We start from the raw sequence: 20,945 nt of genomic DNA, 5'->3' as shown, positions 1-20,945 counted from the left end.
AGATATTACAAAACATGTACAGAAGCAAAAAGCAAGTCCTAGCTGTAAATACATGGCACCTGAAAAAGTGCCCAGGGTATTCCTGAAAAATGAACAACTTGAAATTACATCCTGGCTGCAGCCTTGTGTTCTGATGCAGCATTCAGGATATTGGTTTGCAAAGGAATGGGGAATTTAAAACCAGAGACAGAACATAAAACACAGACAAAGCTCAGTTTTAGCACATCCAGTGAGACTCATACACGGTACAGTGCCTAAATATATACGTATAAATATCTAATAAGTAAAATGGTCTTTTAGTTTGACATTTTTGGCCAAAATTGTTGTAAGCCCCTGAGCCAACGGCACGGCAGACCACATATCAGGGGTCCCTAACGCTAATATAAATTCTTAATAACCTGTGTAATAACAGGAAGAATGATTTATAGTAAATCTGTCAATATTAGTTGCAAAGTTCTAAGTCTGACTGAAGCTTTTATTAACCTGTACATTACCAGGAAAAGCACTCTGTATTAGAGAGACTTATTAGATATTTATACATATATATTTAGGCACTGTACCGTGTATGAGTCTCACTGGATGTGCTAAAACTGAGCTTTGTCTGTGTTTTATGTTCTGTCTCTGGTTTTAAATATATATTGCCATGCTCAGTAGCACTCCTCTGTGACACTCATATGCTTATATATATATGTTGTGGTTATTTTGGGGGTTTAATAGGAGCTTTTTAGGTGTCCAGTATGTTTTAAAGGAATGGGGAATACAGTGGAAGTAACCAAAGTATTCATTATTAAAGGTCTACACTGTGTAATTGTCCTTAATACAATGGATTTCCCATATGTAGATATCAGCAGCAAACTGAGTCCCCTCTCAACTGTCATATTCAATATAGTGAGAAGCTGGTTAATGAACAGTTAATAGAACAGTAACACATTGCAGATTGTTTAACACATTAGGGCAATAGAGGTAGGTGGGGGGATTTCAATATCTGCCTAATATTCTGTTGCTGCCGTGCATGCTCCCTTTGATAATTTAAGCGTCATTTATTTTTGTGTCTCTCTTCAGTGTCAAGGTTTCTTCTCCTATTTTTGCCCTGTGTGCTTAAGCTTGTGATTTGGGTTCAAAAGAAGAAGTTGGAGGGGGAAAATGACAAATAGATGCATCAAATTGTGCACATATGTGCATTGTTTCCCCCCCCCCCCCCTTCATTCTGTGTAAAAAGGTGCTGCAACAAGTAACTTTCTGATGTTTAACAATCTGCCCCAGATGTATGAATGAAGTTAATGTTATTGACCTGTGTAGTCTATTGAGGACAGTTTGCCCTGTTATCAAACGTAGGCTGTTTTATCAAAGACGAAGCCTATCCCATATACATATTGATACTCTAACATCTAAAACCTGTGCCAAACTGTTGTACTTTATAGGAACAAATCCTCCCTATGCCGCTGCTCAGAAAGCGCATTGCACAACAGATGCTAATGCCAATTATATACTTTGCGGACATAGTATATGGGTACAGCACACCAAACTCACCTTAGCCAACTAGACACCCTGTACCCCTCAATATGCTGCTTTGTCCTACAATGTAACTACAACACACATCACTGTGAAATGCTCCAAGAACTAAATTGGAGATGCAAAGTACATTTTTCCTGTCTTTCCTTTAAATACTCTCTGGGCAAGCTACTGTACCTGCCTATCTGAACAAGATCCTCCCCCCTACCACACGCAGCACTTAGCATCTGTGATCCATCTCCAAAGGACTGTTCTCGGCCGCTCCTCCTTCTCTTACCGTGCACCTCATGTCTGGAACAACCTACCAGAGACTCTCAAAACTATCATTTCAAGAATTCAGCTCTCACATTTTAATCATATCTGTAACTGTTACAAACACCCATAATCATATATTATCTCTAACTGTCCACAAAATGTTTGTAAATTGAATGTATATGTGTATGTATATAATGTAATATATATTTTCTTTAACTGTGCATGCAATGTCTTGTATATAATGTATACCTTGTTCATTTATGTAACTGTATTTGTAACCATGTATTATTTTGTTTTACTCTGTGCCCAGGACATACTTGAAAACGAGAGGTAACTCTCAATGTATTACTTCCTGGTAAAATATTTTATAAATAAATAAATAAATATAACCTCTGTTTATTTAATGTACAGATGCAGCGACCATTATTCGAACATTTCACGCGGTGTATACCTTGGAATACCCATGTCATGGCGCGTGATTTCTTCCAACCGTACCGCCTTAAGACGTCAGTGCAGAAAATTGCATTTTAGTGTTGTGGTTTTTAAACACCTGAAATTGACACAGTAGCACAGTACTGTACACATTACAATTCATTCATTTCTGCCACGGATACGCTAAGAATTGCACCCAAAGAAACAGAATCCATGAAATTCAAACAAAGCAACCGCGATAAACATGTGTGCCTGGTGTGATTGGCCACGTGAATGCCACGTGGAATAGAGCAGAGCACACGAAAACGGCTCCATGAAATGTCCGAATAACAGCCGCTGCATCTGTAACCATGTATTGACATCATACTGTAACTCTGTGCCCAGAATAGACTTGAAAACGAGAGGTAACTCAATGTATTACTTCCTGGTAAAACATGTTTATAAATAAATAAATCCCAATGGCTGAGATCTGTCAACTTGAATGGTGGCCTATTATCTACTTTACGTCTGTTGGACTCTATGAAGGTGTTTCTACTGGAATTGACCCTATGTCCCTGGAGTTGGGACGAGCATTATGACCAGGCATAAATCTGCATGCAACTGATTCCCGTTTCTGATTGATTACATTGTAGCTCATCTTACAAACATCACTGCACATATTGGGTGGGATTCCCTCAAGATGTCCCTGGATTGTACTGTTCTGTTACATCCACACATACTCATACACCCACACACCCTCACATGCATCCATGCATCCCAGTGCTCACACCCATACAGGTGCATCGGTTGGATGATACTGTTGAATAGCTTCAATGGCAGTTTCACTTAAGTATCGAGCCTTATCATTGATTTCCTTTTTGCATACTGTAAAAGCCAAGAGAGGCTTTACAGATAGTTTAAAGCTCCCTGATGCACTTATATTGAGGTCCGGGTAGGAATAGTCCAGGGTGTGCTTGATATCTTAGGGTTTCAAGAAAAACTTGTGTTTGTGTTGGAGATTTTTTTGCCTTTTTCTGGAAGATCATGACTTTGGTCATTTCCAGGTTCACCTGTGGAGTCCAGGAATAGCAGTAAGTCTGCAGTGGGGTTAGTTTCACCCGCAGATATTATTTGAATAGAGATAAAATCAGCAGACATTTGATCTCTGACTTATTCCGTGTCAGTCCTGGGGCTGTGAATCTCTTCAGTGCTATGGACAAGTCATTAATATAAATGTTAAACAGGGCTGGGCTGAGGCTTCAGCCATGTCTGACACCTCACTCCTGCTTGAAGCTGTCTGTCTGCATACTGCTTATCTTTACTTAGAGCTGATGGATGCATACATTGACCTTATTATACCATAGGTTTTACCCTAATTCACTTCTGCAATAATTTCACAGTGAGATGAAGATACCAAACTGAGTCAGAAGCTTTCTTAAAGTCTACAAACATACAAATATCTTCCCTGATGGTGGCTCTTAACATGCTTGTTAATCAGTCTGTAATATGAAGATGTGGTCAGTGGTTTTGTGTTGTGGTAAAAAAATCAAATCGAACTCCTATGCAGGCTTTTGAGTATATGTAGGTGACTATTTGGAGGTGTAGAAGTAAATGGGCCCTTTACTAATTAGGTCTCTGTAAATAGGTCTCTCTCTGTCTCTGTAGTAAGCAAAGAAGGGTGGATAGCCATGTAGTAGTTGATATTTGGTATGGTAACATACTGTATCAACTACTTGTTGGTCCAATAAAAGGTATCATACCACCTTCTCCCTCTCCCTCCTTTGTTACTACATAGAAGTTAGGACCAACATGGCTACCCACCCTTCTAAGTCTATTTTTTTAAATACAGTGATCGTGTGTGACAATAATATATGAAGTCTGTTAAATAATAATAATTCTTATTATTATTTCTTTATTAGAAAGATTCCAAAACTTCAGAAGATGGTTTTCCAGTACACAAAGTAAATGTATTCTTACAAAGTTACTTACAAATGAAAGTTGATAACAAACATATGCTTCTGATGTTAATTCATGGAAAAAAGAAAGCTGTGTGTCTCACATGCTGCTCAGTTGGTATTTGCAGTCAATGTGTGTTCTTGATGAGAGTCCATGAGCAAAGAGAAAGAGTTGCTAAATGGTAACTTGTATTAAGGGTTACTAAACTCTGCCCCTTCCTGCCTCGTATCTAAAGACAAAGACATTTTCAAACTACTGCAGAGTCTGATTTCCTGCAAGGCCTTGAAATTCTATACTTAAGCCAAAACCCCAAAATCTGCTACATATATCAGACCTTGTTATTCAGTTCCCTTTGATACATAAAAATTCAAAACCTTAAAACCTTATTCTCATGAATTTCTAACAATGTCTATCAAATTCAACCTTTGGCTAAGTTCCAACTCCAGGCTGAGACATTCATATCATACAGTCAAGTTATTTATATATTTTTTCAGAGGAAGGCCAGCAAAAAAACCCAGTTAACATTTGCTAGGGGAACACAGAACCTACATTATAATGCATATTTAAACAAACTACAAAGTAGACTGGAGATTTAAATGGCACCTTTCTCGTGGTATGTGTCCATTTCATTTTCTGTGAATAGTGGGAGTGCATATGCTTCATAATATCATTAAGAGGCAATATTATCTTTAATTATATCACAAGTGTCACATGTATCACAATAAAGTACGTGCATTAATATAGCTGAGGTTTTGTGTGTCACAATAAAGATCTTCAACACATATACAGTGTGTATATATACTGTGAATCTTAAAGACGAAATCCAAGCATCTTAAACATGTGTGTATATATATATATATATATATATATATACATGTAGAGGTATCAGTACCGTGTTAGCCGAGCTTCAATAATCAAAAAAATAAAAAAATAAATAGATGATACCGTTCTGTGGCTAACGAAATGCTTTTATTTGTGCGAGCTTTCGAGATACACTGATCTCTTCTTCCGGCGATGTTACAATGAATCATTGTAACATCGCCGGAAGAAGAGATCAGTGTATCTCGAAAGCTCGCACAAATAAAAGCATTTCGTTAGCCACAGAACGGTATCATCTATTTATTTTTTTATTTTTTTTATTATATATATATATATATATATAGTTTAAATATATGCAGCCTTTGATTACCTTTATTGAAAACGAATTATCTAAGCTGCAGATTGATTCGTTCTGCTGGGAACGATCAACAAAATCCTGCTTCCCAGGGTTCACTAAATGGCTGCCTTTCATTTTCAAATCAACCCTTCAGTCAGTGTGACTCAGCAGCTACAATGTATTTTTAAATTACTACGGTATCATTATCTATTGTTACAGTTTGCAGCTCAAACTGCTGGGAATATTGGCAACAAATTGTCACAAACAGGAAAGTATTGAAAATATCTTGCACTGCTAGGGAAGTGTGTTAAAACCGGCTATAGTGATCAAAAGATGCTCCATATATTAAAACTCATAAAAAAATGGCATTAAGAGTAAAAATGTGAAATAATAAAGGTAGTAAGTATTATCTAATACCACAGAACTGATTTATTAAAAAAATAACACACACATAGGATACTGTTTAGATTGCCCCTTTAATAAAACATTTCCTTACCGGTTCCCCTTTCTCTCCTTTTGCTGCAGTGATTCTTCCCTGAAAAGGAAACATCATTATCAAATCAAATCAAATCAAGTAAGCTTTAGTGGCATGACAGAAAACATTTCAGTATTGCCAAAGCCTGAATAGCAGGGGGTAGGGTATTTATTTATACAACACATGTGTAATTATCAGTACTTAAACCGTGATATGTTTCAATCTAAGAATAAAATATGTAATTATTAGTACTTATACTATTATATGTTTCAATCTAAGTATACAATATTTTTAAGTTATTGAATTTACTGATCATTTAATGTTTGTGTCATATACAGACAGTTACTGTATCACTAGTTTCCAAACAGGACATTACTTTAATAAATAACATTATATATAAATAAACATAGCCCAATTATCTTCTGCAGAACTACCCCCACAAAAAAAAAACCTTTTGACACCTTTTTATAACCAAGTCCACATTTTAACACCATTTAATGGGCTGTGTTTTCATTGCTAAAAGCAAAATTGAAGTTTGCCTGGTAAAATTGTGCCATTTGTCAAGAATAATGCATCTAACCTTTTTAAAGGGCTATCTGTGAAGTAAGAGTTTGATGTTATGAAAATTAAACAACATTATTCACGCTGTTAGCAAAATGTTCTCTGGAGACTTGTATTTACATGACTATAGCAAATATATTGAATTAATGAGAAAAATAATTTGCTTCAGAAGGTCATACGATATACACATAAATATTGATAAAGAAGAAAATATTTTAAGTCAGCCATCTCTCTCCCCCACAACCCCTGCCCCCAGGAACCTATAAGAGATTAACTCCTATAGGCGAACTGCATCAAATGCTGGTACAAGTTATCATACATGGCCCGGAATTTTCTCCCACTCAAGTCAATGGGAGTTAACACTGGAACCGGTGCAATAACCCATACTGGCACTCAATGCATATGACCTATAATGTTAGTACTGTATCTTGTCCCTGGAGAATGTACTGCTACTTTAAAAAAAAAAAAGGTCTAATTTTCTTGATCTCTAGCTTCTGAGGTTACCATGGTAACTTTTAGACTGCACTGAGATCTGGGGAGAGCTCTATTTTAATCCCCCGTACACTTAATTTTGAAAACAGTTATATTTACTGAACGGAACATCAGATTTAAAAAAAAACATTAAAAAAAAAGCTTTGAAAAGAGCAAGAAGAGATTTGCCAAAAAAGGTAAAAAATAAATAAAATGCCCCAAACAATTTAGCAGGCATCTGATTTAACAGAGTACACTAAGGACCCATAACTGTCTGTTATATACAGAAATCGTGGCATTATTGTATACTAGTTGGTACTTACATGTTCGCCTTTCTCTCCTTTTGGACCAGCAGGTCCAACAGAACCAGTGATTCCAGATTCTCCCTTTAGAAATGGAAAAAAAGTTCTTAGTACAGTGTGAAATTATTCAGGAGACTAGAACCTCATAACCTACATAAAAAACAATGAAACAATACACTTGAATGCAGCATTTCTTAGATGAGAAGAACAAGGTTACTTCTATAATACAAAATCTGGAATAACAAACGTATAATATTTGCTTTCTCTAGCATATACAATACTGTATCATACAAAATAAGTTTTTATTTAAGTAATAATCCCCGAAGAACAGGGCATTACTGGGCAATAATGCCCTGGCTGGAAGAGTTGAAGGCCCGAGCGAGGTGAGGGGGGATCGAGGTGAGGGGGGATTGAGGTGAGGGGGGGGGGAGAGCGAGGTGAGGTGGTGGGAGGAGAGAGAGATGAGGGGGGAGGGGGGAGAGAGAGGTGGAGGAGGGGGGAAGAGAGAGAGGTGGAGGGGGGAAGAGAGAGGTGAGAGGGGGGAGAGAGAGAGGTGAGAGGGGGAAGAGAGAGAGGTGAGAGGGGGGACCAGACACTGACTCCTCCCCCACCCTGCCTGCCGTATATGATATATTTAATCAATGATATGGATGTATTGGTTGCCTAAAAAGTAGTCCATCTGTGTAGTACTGTAAAGAGAGTTGTTGATAATTCCTAAAACACAAAGAAAATGTAGCTGTTATCCAAACTGAGCACAGAGACTTCCTTGCAAGTACAAAGGATGTATTGAATACAGTCTATAACCTGCAGACCAAGCCTTGTCAAATAAAAAGCCCTTCTATATTCTGCCAGGTGGTTTCTTTCCCATATAACGGTGTTGAGATCTATGCCTGTTTGTAATAGTGATATCTAACCTCTTACATTGTTTTTTTTTATATATTTTCCTGGGACTGGTTTGTGTGCTAAAGAAATTATGTTCTGTAAAACAAGTGTAACGGTATTTCTGGCCCGGCCTGACCCACCCAATCTCACATTGGCCCCTGTGGTCTAACCGGCCCCCATTACAGTGTGATAGTGTCTGGTGGTGCACCTGTTGGCAACAGGACTCCTGAGTCTCCCGCATGATGGTGTGTGGGGAGAACCCGTCCAGACAGGCAGCTGAGGTAGTGTGCTGAGTCCTACCTAGTTCCAGTGCAGCGCCTCCACCTCATCAGGGTCCCTTCGGTCACTTGGGGATGGTCCTGGCGAGGAACTCCTCTGTGGTGCTCCTCTCTGTACATTCACTCCACACATGTACACGAGAGGGTTTGTGATTGAGAGCATCTTTATTGATTGAGGTGGGCTAACTGCCCCTCGCAGTAGTTTCTTTAGCCACTCATTGTCCCTCAGTGCTCCCCTTTGAAAGGTGAAATTCTCCTTTAATAGGGATTCCCTATCCCAGCCGGGATGTCTTTACCCTGTGCCAGGTCCCTGGACACAGTCTTCCTTCTCAGCTACTATAACATAACTCAGGACTCAGATAGAACTCTGGCAGAACTCCCCAGAACTCAGATAGAACTAACTTTTAGACACAGTGCTGTGCCTTATGTACACTCTGGAAGCTGACACACCTCTGACATCACTAACCATGGAGTCAGAGCATGTGACCACTCCCATCCATACACAGGGCACCCCACCAGGGTGTGAGGGCAAACCTCCATAATTGCTGCTGGCATGCCCACAACTTACCAGGCCTTACTGTCAGCAGGAGAGATGACTGTAGCCATTTTACATGACTGCTACATTCTCCCCCTGGTGAATCCCATCGTCCTCGCTGGGACCTAAATTTAAATACTTTCTTCCAGGAAGCACTGTAACACATAACACATAATTGTTAACATCACAGATTATCCATTATACAAAAAAAATGACCACAGTGACATCTCGCCAAGCCCGCCCCGACCAGCATCCACGAGCCCGCAAAATGCCTTAGTAACCCCTAATAATAGTGGCTCGGGTCAGGTTTCTTAACCTCTCTACCACCCATATCCAGGACCGTGACATGATAGTGCCTAGGCAGTCCCCTCTCGGGCCTATAGGTCACCCTGTGTTTGTGTATATTCCTCCCTATACTCCACACTCGCATCAGGTGATCTATTCTGTCCTCTGCCCTCCTTCCAGTAACTTCACTCCCCTTATTGACTAGGTACATCTCGATGGTTTCCCTAAGCCACCTTTCCCTGTTCTCTTCTATCTCCTCCATGAGGGGTTCAGGGAGATAAGGGTACTCCAACCCGTGGGAAGACTTGTATCGAGCCATTATTGCCCGTTCCGCCCTACTGACCCTAATTAGGTCAGCCCTACCTGCCCTCCCAGGTAGCACCCATGATAGGGGTTCATCAGGATCCACAGGATCGGACAGTGTGTCGGGACCCATGGGCTCTATCTCCCTGTGCTCAAGCTTATACCACCGTTCCTGCAGCTCCCTATCTCGCTGTTTAGGGGTGAATTCTCCCTTGGCCCACCAAAAATCAACTACATCCTCTCGTCTAATAAGGAATCGCGTACGATCCATCCAGGCCGCATAACCTTCAAAGAGGGGCGCCCACCAACGGTGTTCCTTGAACCTATGTGAATCCCCTGAATCACTCTCTTCCGCATCCCCCCATGAGAATACCCCCGATGTCCGTGCCGACCGTGGTATGGACCACCGTGATGATCCCAGGGCCTTGTCCTCTGCTTTATGGGTCACAGGAGGCAACCACCGGCCTACCGCGGCCTTGCCAAATTCTCCCCCTCCCCGAGAAATGCCCTCCGTAGCGCAACTGCGCTGTTTTCCCCAGTCCGTCTCTCCTCCCCCCCCAAAGGTATGTCCACAAGTTCCAGGCTAGGCGGGGACCCCGGGGAACATATGATGGGGGCAGGGGTTTTACCTAGGGCGTGGGGTTGGGCGTAGGGGCAAGATGGGATACGCCACGGGACTACGACCCGTTCCCGGCTGTCCATGGACTGCTCCAAGGAGGATAGCTCACCCTCATCCGTCTGCGGGTCTCCCATCCAGCTCTTGGGCCTTTGAGGTGATCGGGGACCTTCACCCGATCGCCGAAGCGTTGCTGCATTTTTCCCGTCTGTTCCGCCGTCGCCAACCGGAAATGATGTTCTCACCGGAACCGGAAGCGCCGCCATCTTGGGTTGGACCCCCATGCGGGATCTCTTCTTCAATGACGACATCCGGAAGCTCCGCTGTCATCTCCACCGGAAGTGGTATCTCCTCCGCACGTGCGTCTTGGGCCTGGCACGGCCTTGTTTCCGCTACACCGTCTACCGGAGCAAGGTAAGTGAGTGGCTTTCTCTTACCATTCCGCAGGGGTGTAGGCGTCTCTCGCCCGTCGCCACTGTGTCCTGAAGCGGAGGGACTCCGTCTCTCGGCTCGCCGATCTGCGGGGGACGCCCTGCTTTCCAGGCTGCTACTCACACTACGGGGTGTCGTCCTCCCCGGTTCTGTCCTGGGCCTTGATTTCACCTCCGCTAGCTCGCGGAGATCCTCATCCGAGTAATCTGCCTTCCCCGACTTAGGGGGTCACCGATCGGGGCGATAGTCTTTTCTCTGCGCGGTCGGGGGGTGACCCGACCGTCTCGGTTGCTGCTGACCCAGCCGATTTAATCGACTCCAGTCCCCTTTCTCCGGGACTTGCACGATTGATCCACAGTGCACCAGGGGACTCGGCGGAGCGCCTAGCCGTATCCCCCGGGGGGTCAGCAGATTGAATTGGAATGAACGTCGGCATTGGCCACAAGTATAATGTCCCGCATTGTGGGCAGCGTGCCGCCGTATTAACAATGCCTCCGGGCAGCCCGCATTGCAGGCAGAGCCCGACCACCGTCTCGGTGTTAGCCACCCTGACTACCAGTACCCCGCCGGGTACCGAGTAGGGCTGGGTGGAGACCATAGTTCCCACAGTGGAGGAGCAGGCCATTCTTTTAGTAGGGACCACTTTCAGTATGGGTCTCTCCAGGTCAGTGGTTCCTCGCAACTGACCGGTAGAAGCTTCTGGGCCAGCCACTTCCTGCTTCGGCTCCTCCTTCCGCTGGCATAGCTGGAACCCGCCCCCAGGGGTTGCAATTATGGGCGGATCCCACAGGGGAATAGCATGCCCCTTAATTAAGGCCGCGCCTTTCTCAGTCCTGGTGGGCGCGGTCTGCGTTTTCACGCCAATTTCCTCGTCCGAGTGGGATTCTTGGGCCGCGGCTAGTTCCCGCCTTCTCCTAGCTGCTGCTTTCCATGCAAAATATCCCTCCTTTTTGCACGTTACCTCCGCGGCCAGAACTACTTCTTGTAGTGGCGCCGTCTGGATATCAGTCCCTGGGCCCAGTGGGTGCATTCCCACAGGCCATAATTGAAGGTCACTCCCCCTGGTGGAAATCAGGGGAGGGTCCCATAGACTAAGCGGTTGACTCAGCACAGGGGCCGAATGAGTCACTGTCCATGAAGGCGCAGCCATAGCTTTCGCGCCATGCCCCCCATCAGGGCGGGGCTTTGCTGTTCGCGCCATTCCCGGCCAGCTCTTTGCAAGTTCTGCATCAGCCATTTTCTCTGCGACTGGCCCATGCGGTCTCCCTAGCAAGCGGGAACCACCATTTTGGTTGGATTTAAGCCCGAAATGTCAGTTTGTTTGCTCTTCTCGCTGGGTTCCCCCCCAGTTATCACAATGTCCTCACACTCTTCAAGGGTGGCCCCTCGGTGTCCCAGACAGGACAAAAACGGGGCAGCCACGGCCTTCGCTCCACTCCAGAGCAGATTGGTTAAAGACAGCTCAGCGACAGTTTGCTCTTCAGTGGGGCGCACGCCACGGGTGCCTTCCCCATCAGCCTCTGGTCGCCATTTTGGGCTCTCCGCACCACGCGGATCCTCCATTCCTTGGGTTGTCACACTCTCGTACCAATTATCGTACATGGGGCTCCGCTCTGCGGGGCAGCCACCACACCAGTACAATAAAGATTGCTCAGATGCACCACCACATGTGTACCTGATCTAGGCTGGACTCATGTTGCACAACCTCAGGCTAGGCTCACTCTCTCAGTGTCTGCTGTAACTCCTTCCTCCCAGTCTGTGCTCCCTATGGTAAGTGTCTGGAATGGGCTAGAGTACTCTGGCTCTGCCATGCAGTACTTGGGGCGTCTACCTCTCTTGGTCAGCCTAGCGCAGACCCTCTCCAGGATTCCTGACCACGTTAACAGGCTATCCCTTCTGGCGTCCTACCAACTAGCACTACCTCAAAGTGACTCGGTCAGCTATAGCCCGGCTCCAAACCCCTCACTCCTTTCAGGCCCCTAGGTCGTCCCTGCGAACTGACAATACCCTGTCAGCCCCTGACCACCCCTAGGTCCGTCCCTACGCAGCACAGAGTGGCAGCAGACGCTCTCCCTGTTTCCCAGTGTGCCTAGCTAGAGCCTGTCCTGATGACAGATCTGATCTCAGCAGCTCGCCTCCAAATGTCACGGTATTTCTGGCCCGGCCTGACCCACCCAATCTCACATTGGCCCCTGTGGTCTAACCGGCCCCCATTACAGTGTGATAGTGTCTGGTGGTGCACCTGTTGGCAACAGGACTCCTGAGTCTCCCGCATGATGGTGTGTGGGGAGAACCCGTCCAGACAGGCAGCTGAGGTAGTGTGCTGAGTCCTACCTAGTTCCAGTGCAGCGCCTCCACCTCATCAGGGTCCCTTCGGTCACTTGGGGATGGTCCTGGCGAGGAACTCCTCTGTGGTGCTCCTCTCTGTACATTCACTCCACACATGTACACGAGAGGGTTTGTGATTGAGAGCATCTTTATTGATTGAGGTGGGCTAACTGCCCCTCGCAGTAGTTTCTTTAGCCACTCATTGTCCCTCAGTGCTCCCCTTTGAAAGGTGAAATTCTCCTTTAATAGGGATTCCCTATCCCAGCCGGGATGTCTTTACCCTGTGCCAGGTCCCTGGACACAGTCTTCCTTCTCAGCTACTATAACATAACTCAGGACTCAGATAGAACTCTGGCAGAACTCCCCAGAACTCAGATAGAACTAACTTTTAGACACAGTGCTGTGCCTTATGTACACTCTGGAAGCTGACACACCTCTGACATCACTAACCATGGAGTCAGAGCATGTGACCACTCCCATCCATACACAGGGCACCCCACCAGGGTGTGAGGGCAAACCTCCATAATTACTGCTGGCATGCCCACAACTTACCAGGCCTTACTGTCAGCAGGAGAGATGACTGTAGCCATTTTACATGACCGCTACACAAGTATTGCCAAAACATTTGAAAAGTGCATGCAACAAATAAAATAAATACACGTAATAATGGCTTTCTCTTCAAACCTGGCCTTAATTGACTATTTATTGTGTGCTTATTTACAACCATTTCAAATGTTTACTTGACTCACGATAAATTACACATACCCATTTACGATGAATTATGGAATTTAAAAGAATATATCACAATAAATTCTAACGCACAAATACTGTAATAAAGCTACCAAATGCTGTGTGGGCCCTATATAAATAGTTAATATTTGGCAATATTCTTTGTTATAACATTTCAGCAGAGTTTGAGAGTTACAGTATGGCAAATTAGTAATTCTTAGCACCTTTTCTTTCTTTGCCTTATTGTATTCTTGCATAAACACCATTCAGTCATTTACTATTTCAGTAGTAGCAGTCACCACTCTTGCTAAAATAATTTAAATTGATGACATCTCTAGTGAACATTTTATCACTAATGTTAAAATGAGCTTTCTTTTACATAGACACAATTTTCTTCCTGTGTACACTATAATTTTGAAGAAGAAAAGTAAAAGCTTGTTGAAGACTATAAATGCTATATGGTATCAGGGCCGGCCGTAGAGCAAGCTGCCTTGGGCCCCGCGACTTTGGCGGTCCCACGCTCCTTACTCCTGTCGGCACCGGATCCAACCTGCACCCGACCAGAAGGGGGAGCTGTAGGAGAGAGCACAGGGCCCCCAGAATGGCATCACTGCTTCTCACTTCAAGGTGTGTGTTTTTTTTGTTTTTAGAGGGAGGTTTAACCTTCTCCAGACCGGGCCTCCTTCTGTAGCGTCACATGGCCATGGTGACCGATGTAAAATGACGCCATGACATCATATGATGATGCGTTGCCATGTCAATGTGATGTCACATGCCACCGTGGCACCATGCCACTGTAACGCTGCCGGAGGAGGACCGCTCGTCAAGGTAAGCACCCTTAACTTTTTCCACAGGAGGCGTGCCACGTTGGGCCCTGCCAAGGTCGGCCCTGGCTATAGCATAAATTGGATATACAGACACATATTTACTATGGTGCTATTCCATAGGACATCTTCTGGTGCATTCCCTTGAATGAGGGAGAAGGTACTATATCTTCTGGAATAACACTGCTTAATAAATACAAGACACTACTGTATGTTTATTTGTTGTGTTTCAACCATGTAATTCTGCAGGTGACAGGGTCAGATAATCATCATGCTCCAAAATGACAAATTATCAAAATTACTAACCTTGGGGCCTGTTTGACCTTCAAGACCAGGCGGACCTATGTCACCCTAAACAAACAAAGAAATTACACTTTACACACAAGTTGTATGGCAAATATTTAATAAGAATTTATACGACAAGTACTCAGGAAGATCTATATCAGAACCTTCCAAAACCCCATTTTATGATATACTAGCTGAGAGACCCGGCGTTGCCCGTGAGTTAAATTTCCCCGCTAGGAGGGGGGGGAAGACACAGTGGACAGGAGGGGGGGACGGACAGTGGACAGGAGGGGGGGGGCAGTGGACAGGAGGGGGGGACGGACAGTGGACAGGAGGGGGGGGGTGGACGGTGGTCAGGAGGGGGGGACGGACAGTGGACAGGAGGGGGGGGTCAGAAAGTGGACAGGAGGGGGGGTGGACAGTGGACAGGAGGGGGGGACGGGCAGTGGACAAGAGGGGGACGGGCAGTGGACAGGAGGGGGGGCAGTGGATAGGAGGGGGGGCAGTGGACAGGAGGGGGCAGTGGACAGGAGGGGGGGCAGTGGACAGGAGGGGGGGCAGTGGACAGGAGGCGGCAGTGGACAGGAGGGGGGGGCAGTGGACAGAAGGGGGGGGCAGTGGACAGTAGGGGGGGGGCAGTGGACAGGAGGGGGGGCAGTGGACAGGAGGGGGGGGCAGTGGACAGGAGGGGGGGCAGTGGACAGGAGGGGGGGGTCAGTGGACAGGAGGTGGGGGGGCAGTGGACAGGACAGGCACCCGGCGTTGGCCGGGCTTAAAATGTCCGGCTCCCTCCTCTCCCCCTGTCTGTTTCTCTGCTCCCCCCTTTCTCTCCGCTCCTCCCCCCCATGCGCAGCTCCGGTCCCCATCCTACAGTGTCACATACACACACACACTGTCACACACACACACACACACACACACATAGTGTCACACACACACACACACACACAGTGTGACACACACACACAGTGACACACACACAGTGAGACACAAACAGACAGTGTCACACACACACTCACACTCTCCCATACACACATACACACAGTGGACAGGAGAGGGGGGGTAAGGGAGAGTGGAACGTCCGGCAATCTGAACAGGCGGCTCCCCACCTCCCGCCAGCCGTGACTGCGCACCACCACCGCCCACCCCCCTGCACGCCCATCTCCCTCCCCACGCAGGCAAGCAAGGGAGAGCCGGGGGTAAGGGGACCAGAGGGAAGGGCATGTCCCGCGCGCCCGCCACTGCCCTGTTCCCCCCCCCCCCCCCGGGCATGTCCCGCAGCGTGCGGCGGCTCACTGCGGGTGGGGGGGTTGTTGTCGCGCTCACCTGGGTTGGGAGCCATCTTAGCTGCGAGGCAGCTGCAGGTGGAAAGGGGTCCTTCCGGAGGCTGCCTGCCCACTGCCTGTCCCCCCGCCGGAGAGGGAGGGAAGTGAGCGCCGGGGAGGGAAGGAAGTGAGCGCCGGGGAGGGAGGGAAGTGAGCGTTGGTGGCTGGCCAGGAGGGCCGCGCTTCCCCTCCTCCGGGAGCGGTGCAGGGCGGCGCACGTGAGGGTGAGTGTGATGGGGGGAGGGGGGGAGAGGACAGAGGGTGTGTGTGTGTGTGTGTGGCCGAGGGGGAAGAGAGTGGCAGTTGGGTGACGTCAGAGCCACCAATCTGATTGGCCAGAGGCTGAGGACCAATCAGATTCACCGCAGCTAGTACCAACCTTTCGATTTTATATTAATTAAGATGTTTTCATGATAAACTTGCAATTTGTAAAGTTACAGGATCAAAGACCCATAAATCTGAATTACTATAGTATTTTTGTTACTGTCGCCTTAAAACAGATTCAAAACTGATGACATTCTGTGTAATTGCAGCAAAAAAATATTGATAATTTGCATTGTTAGTACTGTAAATGACTAGAATGCATCAAAGGTAAGATTGTTCGGATGTATTCCCACGGGGGAAGGGCAAGGCGGGGTGCAATGCCAAGAAAGATGGAGGCTGGATCATGAAAAAAGGTAATTTTATTCCATCATGATAACACGATAAAAAATCGGGGAATGGTAGAGAACACTCGAACACGTTTCGCGCTTTCAGATGACAGTGCGAAACTCGTCAGTGTTCTCTACTTTCCCCCGATTTTTTTATCGTGTTGTCATGATGAAATAACATTAAGTTTTTTCGCGATCCAACCTCCATCTTTCTTGGCAGTGCATTATTTATCACTAATTCCCTATTCTTCTTAGAATATTACTTACAGTAAACCATACATTTCTACACTATTAGAATGCATGACTCTGCTAGCCTCATATTCCAGCTTTATGTTTTGATTGTTGCTCTAAATCACTATACAAAATTACAAGGTGTTAAGTCATTTTGTCTATTTGGGACACAGACATGTTGTACAGCACATTGGTTACAGAACTGTATAAAGTATATGTTATATGGGACAAGACACTTTTCAATATCTAATACGCATGCATATGTTTTCTTTCTCAATTACTACTATATTACTCACACAATTCGAAATAAATATATATACAATTAAATAAAAGTACCTTTCCCCCAAAAGGACAATATGAGCAGTTGATAATATTGTGATGGCCGATCTGTTCAACCCCGGTGGGTGTTGGTTCAATGGGGGGAGCTTCAGTGATGACTGTAAGCACACACTAAAGGCAAACACAAACAAATGAAAATGGAGTTCTAAAAAAATATACTCCAGGAAAAATACTATAGCAGCCTTACTGATGTATACATATATTGTCATATACAATCATTTTGAAAGGCTCCGACTTTGCCATTTTAAACAGGGAATGCAGGAAAACCGCCTTTTTGTTTCACTCCCTCCATCTCTTTCATAAATGTTCTCTGTCTTTTCTGATAACAATCCACCTGGATGTTCAGCATCAAAAGCAGTCAACATACATGCAATTGCCAAAGAGATCTCAGAATCACATAAGAAAAGAAAAAAAACAATGAATATCACTGGAAAAATAAAGCATTTATTTGTCTTATGGGAGAGAAGTATTTACAGTCCAGGATGTCTGTCTGCCCTGCTGCAGAGAGAAGTAAAGGAAGTTGTAGCTGGGCCCAAGACTATAAAATCCCTGGTGGTTCTTAGCCTGGGTGGTTAATTGACCCAGAAACTAGCTTTTAACATCATCTTTCTTTGGCACTTTCCTTAGTATGGACCTTCATGAACACAACCCTTTGTATACTGTGTTGGGCCAAGACTAGCTACTGTAATTCAATAAACTGCTATCAAACCTTTTCATTGACTTTCCGATGTACAGATGTAGATAGACTTACTTTCATGTGACCATGGCTGCAGGTATCAACGTTCTCCCATCAAACTGCATTCCTACTGCTGCGGTCACAATGAAACTAATTTAAGCTACATCTATCTACAACATATCTGGACTGATTTTTACTTACCTGTGATCAAGACTCCATACTTTCATCGGAGGATTTTTTTAAATCTCTGTTTTAAAGGTGGTTTGCTTTTGGGATAATTAAATTCTGAGCAAGGAGTGATCTTTAAAGAGATCAGAAACTAAAGTCAGCTATCTAAAGTTATTTGTAGCTTAATAAACGGCTGGACTGCTGATGTTGATAAAGTTATTTTCTCTAATTGGATCCACTAAGAAAAGTCTATTGCCGACACCATTAGCATCACAGGTCACTCCTAAATGTAAGGTCCTGTGACTTAGAATCATAATACTACAGTAACTGGAAGAAGCTTTCTTGAAATCAATACTCTACAATTGGTCACAAAGTACAAATGACATTTCTTACAGGTCCGTTGGGTATATCACAGCAGGTTTCTAATTCAGCGTGCCGCGAATCACAGTATATAACGATGCGCTGAAGATCAAACTGAAAAGACAAAGGGAAAATCAAATATTTAAGTGTGCTACTTGGATTTCTGCCCATGGCATCTAGCAAGATGTATGTGCATTCCCCATCTATTTTATTTGTGATCTGACTATATACAGCATAAACTATAAATGCACACTGCAATATACATTGAATTTACAATAAAGACTTTTAAATGTTTGATTCATACTTTTAAATAACAAAAATTCAATTGGGGCTCCAAAAGTAGAGTTCTAAAATGCATAGTGACCTAGAGTACGGCATTCCACAAAATATACTTGTTACTGTACAGATGCAACGGCCGTTATTCGAACATTTCTCGAACTGAATTTCGAGAATGTCCTGAGATTCTCTTAACACTTGCTGTGGCAGACTAATGGCCCATCGAATTAACACAGCAGGGGTCCCTGCTGTGTGAGTCCTACCGGGGTCTTCCTGTCTGTAAGAGACGCGCAGTAAGAGATAGGCTCAATCAGCAACTCTAACTGCGCACCTCTCACAGGCAATCGTGGGGTTTTTATTAAAATTGTAACACCACAGTATTGTAGCAGGGGGTCTCCGGAGCTGAGCCGCATTGAGTTCAGGTCCCGATAAATGTAAATGTCCCGATCACGTGAGGCGAGACATTTCCATGAATAGGAAATACCGGCACCCTATAACGGGTCCTGTATCTCGGGAAGCAGGGGGTCCCTGGATCTGAAATCAATGCGGCTCAACTCCGGAGACCCCCTGCTACAATACTGTGGTGTTACAATTTTAATAAAAACCCCGCGATCGCCTGTCCTAGGTGCGCAGTTAGAGTGACTGATGCAGCCTATCTCTTACTGCGCGTCTCTTACAGACAGGCAGACACAGATACGTTTCGGGGTATGGGAACCCCTTGCACAGTGCTGGGCTGCCTGCAGCAGGAGGAGTTTGTTGTCACGATTCGTTTTGCCTTAGGACATTTCCTGTACTTACTGAACTTAAAGTCTACCACCGTGGGTTATTAACCTTCTAGTACCCTGCTTTGCCAGCTAACTCCCCTGTCACACAAGTAGCTCATACAGTGTTGTGTACACCATCTAGATTCAGACCTTTACCAGCCAGTTCCTGTGTCATATACATAGCTCCCTCAGGGTTGGTTGGTCTGAGTCTTGTGCCTCACAGCCTATTCTTATTCTGTTGGGATATTGAGTGATAGCCTGTTACTGTGTCTCCCAAGGACATTGATGCAGGATTTAGGAAAGTACCAGGTGACTACGGTCCACCTGGGAACGAGCCTGTAGAAGGGGTTCCCATACCCCGAAACGTGACGTTGGCCGCCTTGCCCTGGACTTTTATACCCCCCGTGTTTCCTTTTCCCCCTCCCTCTCCCTTCTCCCCTTCCCTGTCCTTGTCCCTGTCCCTGTCCTAGCACATAGTGTTTTTTTCTGTCTGTGTTTGACCATTGTGTACATCATTCGTGTACCTTTAAATGCGTTTTTGGCTGATCCATTTACGTTTTGTTTCTTCCGTCTGAGTGCTGGGAACATTTGTGGTTTATTGATTATTTGGGAGGAAATAATCCCGTCTGCACCTATTATTTTTCTTTGTACAGATCTTGTGTGCTGTCTAATATTATTTGTTAGTTATCTTCATCTTTAATTATCGCAGTATTACATATCAGTATATTGATCAACTCTACTCCAACTTTTCGTGACGCCTTATAATTACGGTATATATTATAGTTCTCTATCTATTCTGTTTTCATTGAACATGTTCGTGCTTCAAGCTCCTCCCTTCAATCACTGCTAGATTCCCATTACCTTTGCATAAAAATGAAATTCTCCTCTTCATCCTCCCCAATACCTCCTCCTCTTCTTCACTCCACTATCCCTCCTTACATCTCAGCTATAATCTAGCCCTTTAACCCTGCCCGCTGTCTTGACTGCATTGTTATTGTTAAAGAGTTCCCTTTATTCCCAGGCCATAGTCACTATGCAGTACCAGTCCATAAGATACTTTATAGGACTGGAAGGCACATTACTGCCCATTCCAGTAACTAGAATTGTGTAAGCATGGCTGGTGTTGTACTGGTACCCGACTTAAACAAAACCTTGTATTACTTTACAACATGGATAAGTAAATGTTTTCAACTGTACAAAACTAGTGTAATGGGAAGTAAAAGGAGCAAAGATATTAGCACTGTGCTGAGCCTATTTTCAAGACTTTCCAATGTTAATCTTATCCATTAGTGAGAATATTAATATAGAGAAACTCAAAGACAGACCAGACTTTCATAAAGTCTTTAAACCATACAGTCATTATCTTTCCACGGGCTGTGTTAGTATTATAATCTGGGTGATAATGGTAATATGAATAAATCTTACATTTGAAGTGTAGCTCATTTCTGTACTTTTTGTATACACCACAATTTTGCTGTAGAACGGGTAAGTGTGAGATGAAAATAGTTGATAATACTGATTTAGTACCAGATATTTTAACCTGTAATGAATTGGTTAATG

At 44.7% G+C, this 20,945-nt stretch overlaps 1 protein-coding gene across 1 annotated transcript in view; it reads right to left on the bottom strand.

Moving 5' to 3' along the window:
• COL22A1 (collagen type XXII alpha 1 chain) overlaps nt 1-20,945 on the bottom strand; it is a 515,441-nt gene that overhangs the window by 280,372 nt on the left and 214,124 nt on the right. Inside the window, exons 8-12 of the mRNA XM_075581796.1 lie at nt 18,379-18,459; nt 17,139-17,252; nt 14,618-14,662; nt 7,121-7,183; nt 5,787-5,825 (exon numbers count right to left, since the gene is read on the bottom strand). Of these exons, the coding sequence (XP_075437911.1) occupies nt 5,787-5,825; nt 7,121-7,183; nt 14,618-14,662; nt 17,139-17,252; nt 18,379-18,459 (342 nt within the window). The remainder of the gene's footprint in view (nt 1-5,786; nt 5,826-7,120; nt 7,184-14,617; nt 14,663-17,138; nt 17,253-18,378; nt 18,460-20,945) is intronic.

Source organism: Ascaphus truei, chromosome 2, assembly GCF_040206685.1.
Source record: "Ascaphus truei isolate aAscTru1 chromosome 2, aAscTru1.hap1, whole genome shotgun sequence".
NCBI classification, from domain to species: Eukaryota; Metazoa; Chordata; class Amphibia; order Anura; family Ascaphidae; genus Ascaphus; species Ascaphus truei.
This window is presented reverse-complemented; position numbering and strand designations above follow the sequence as displayed.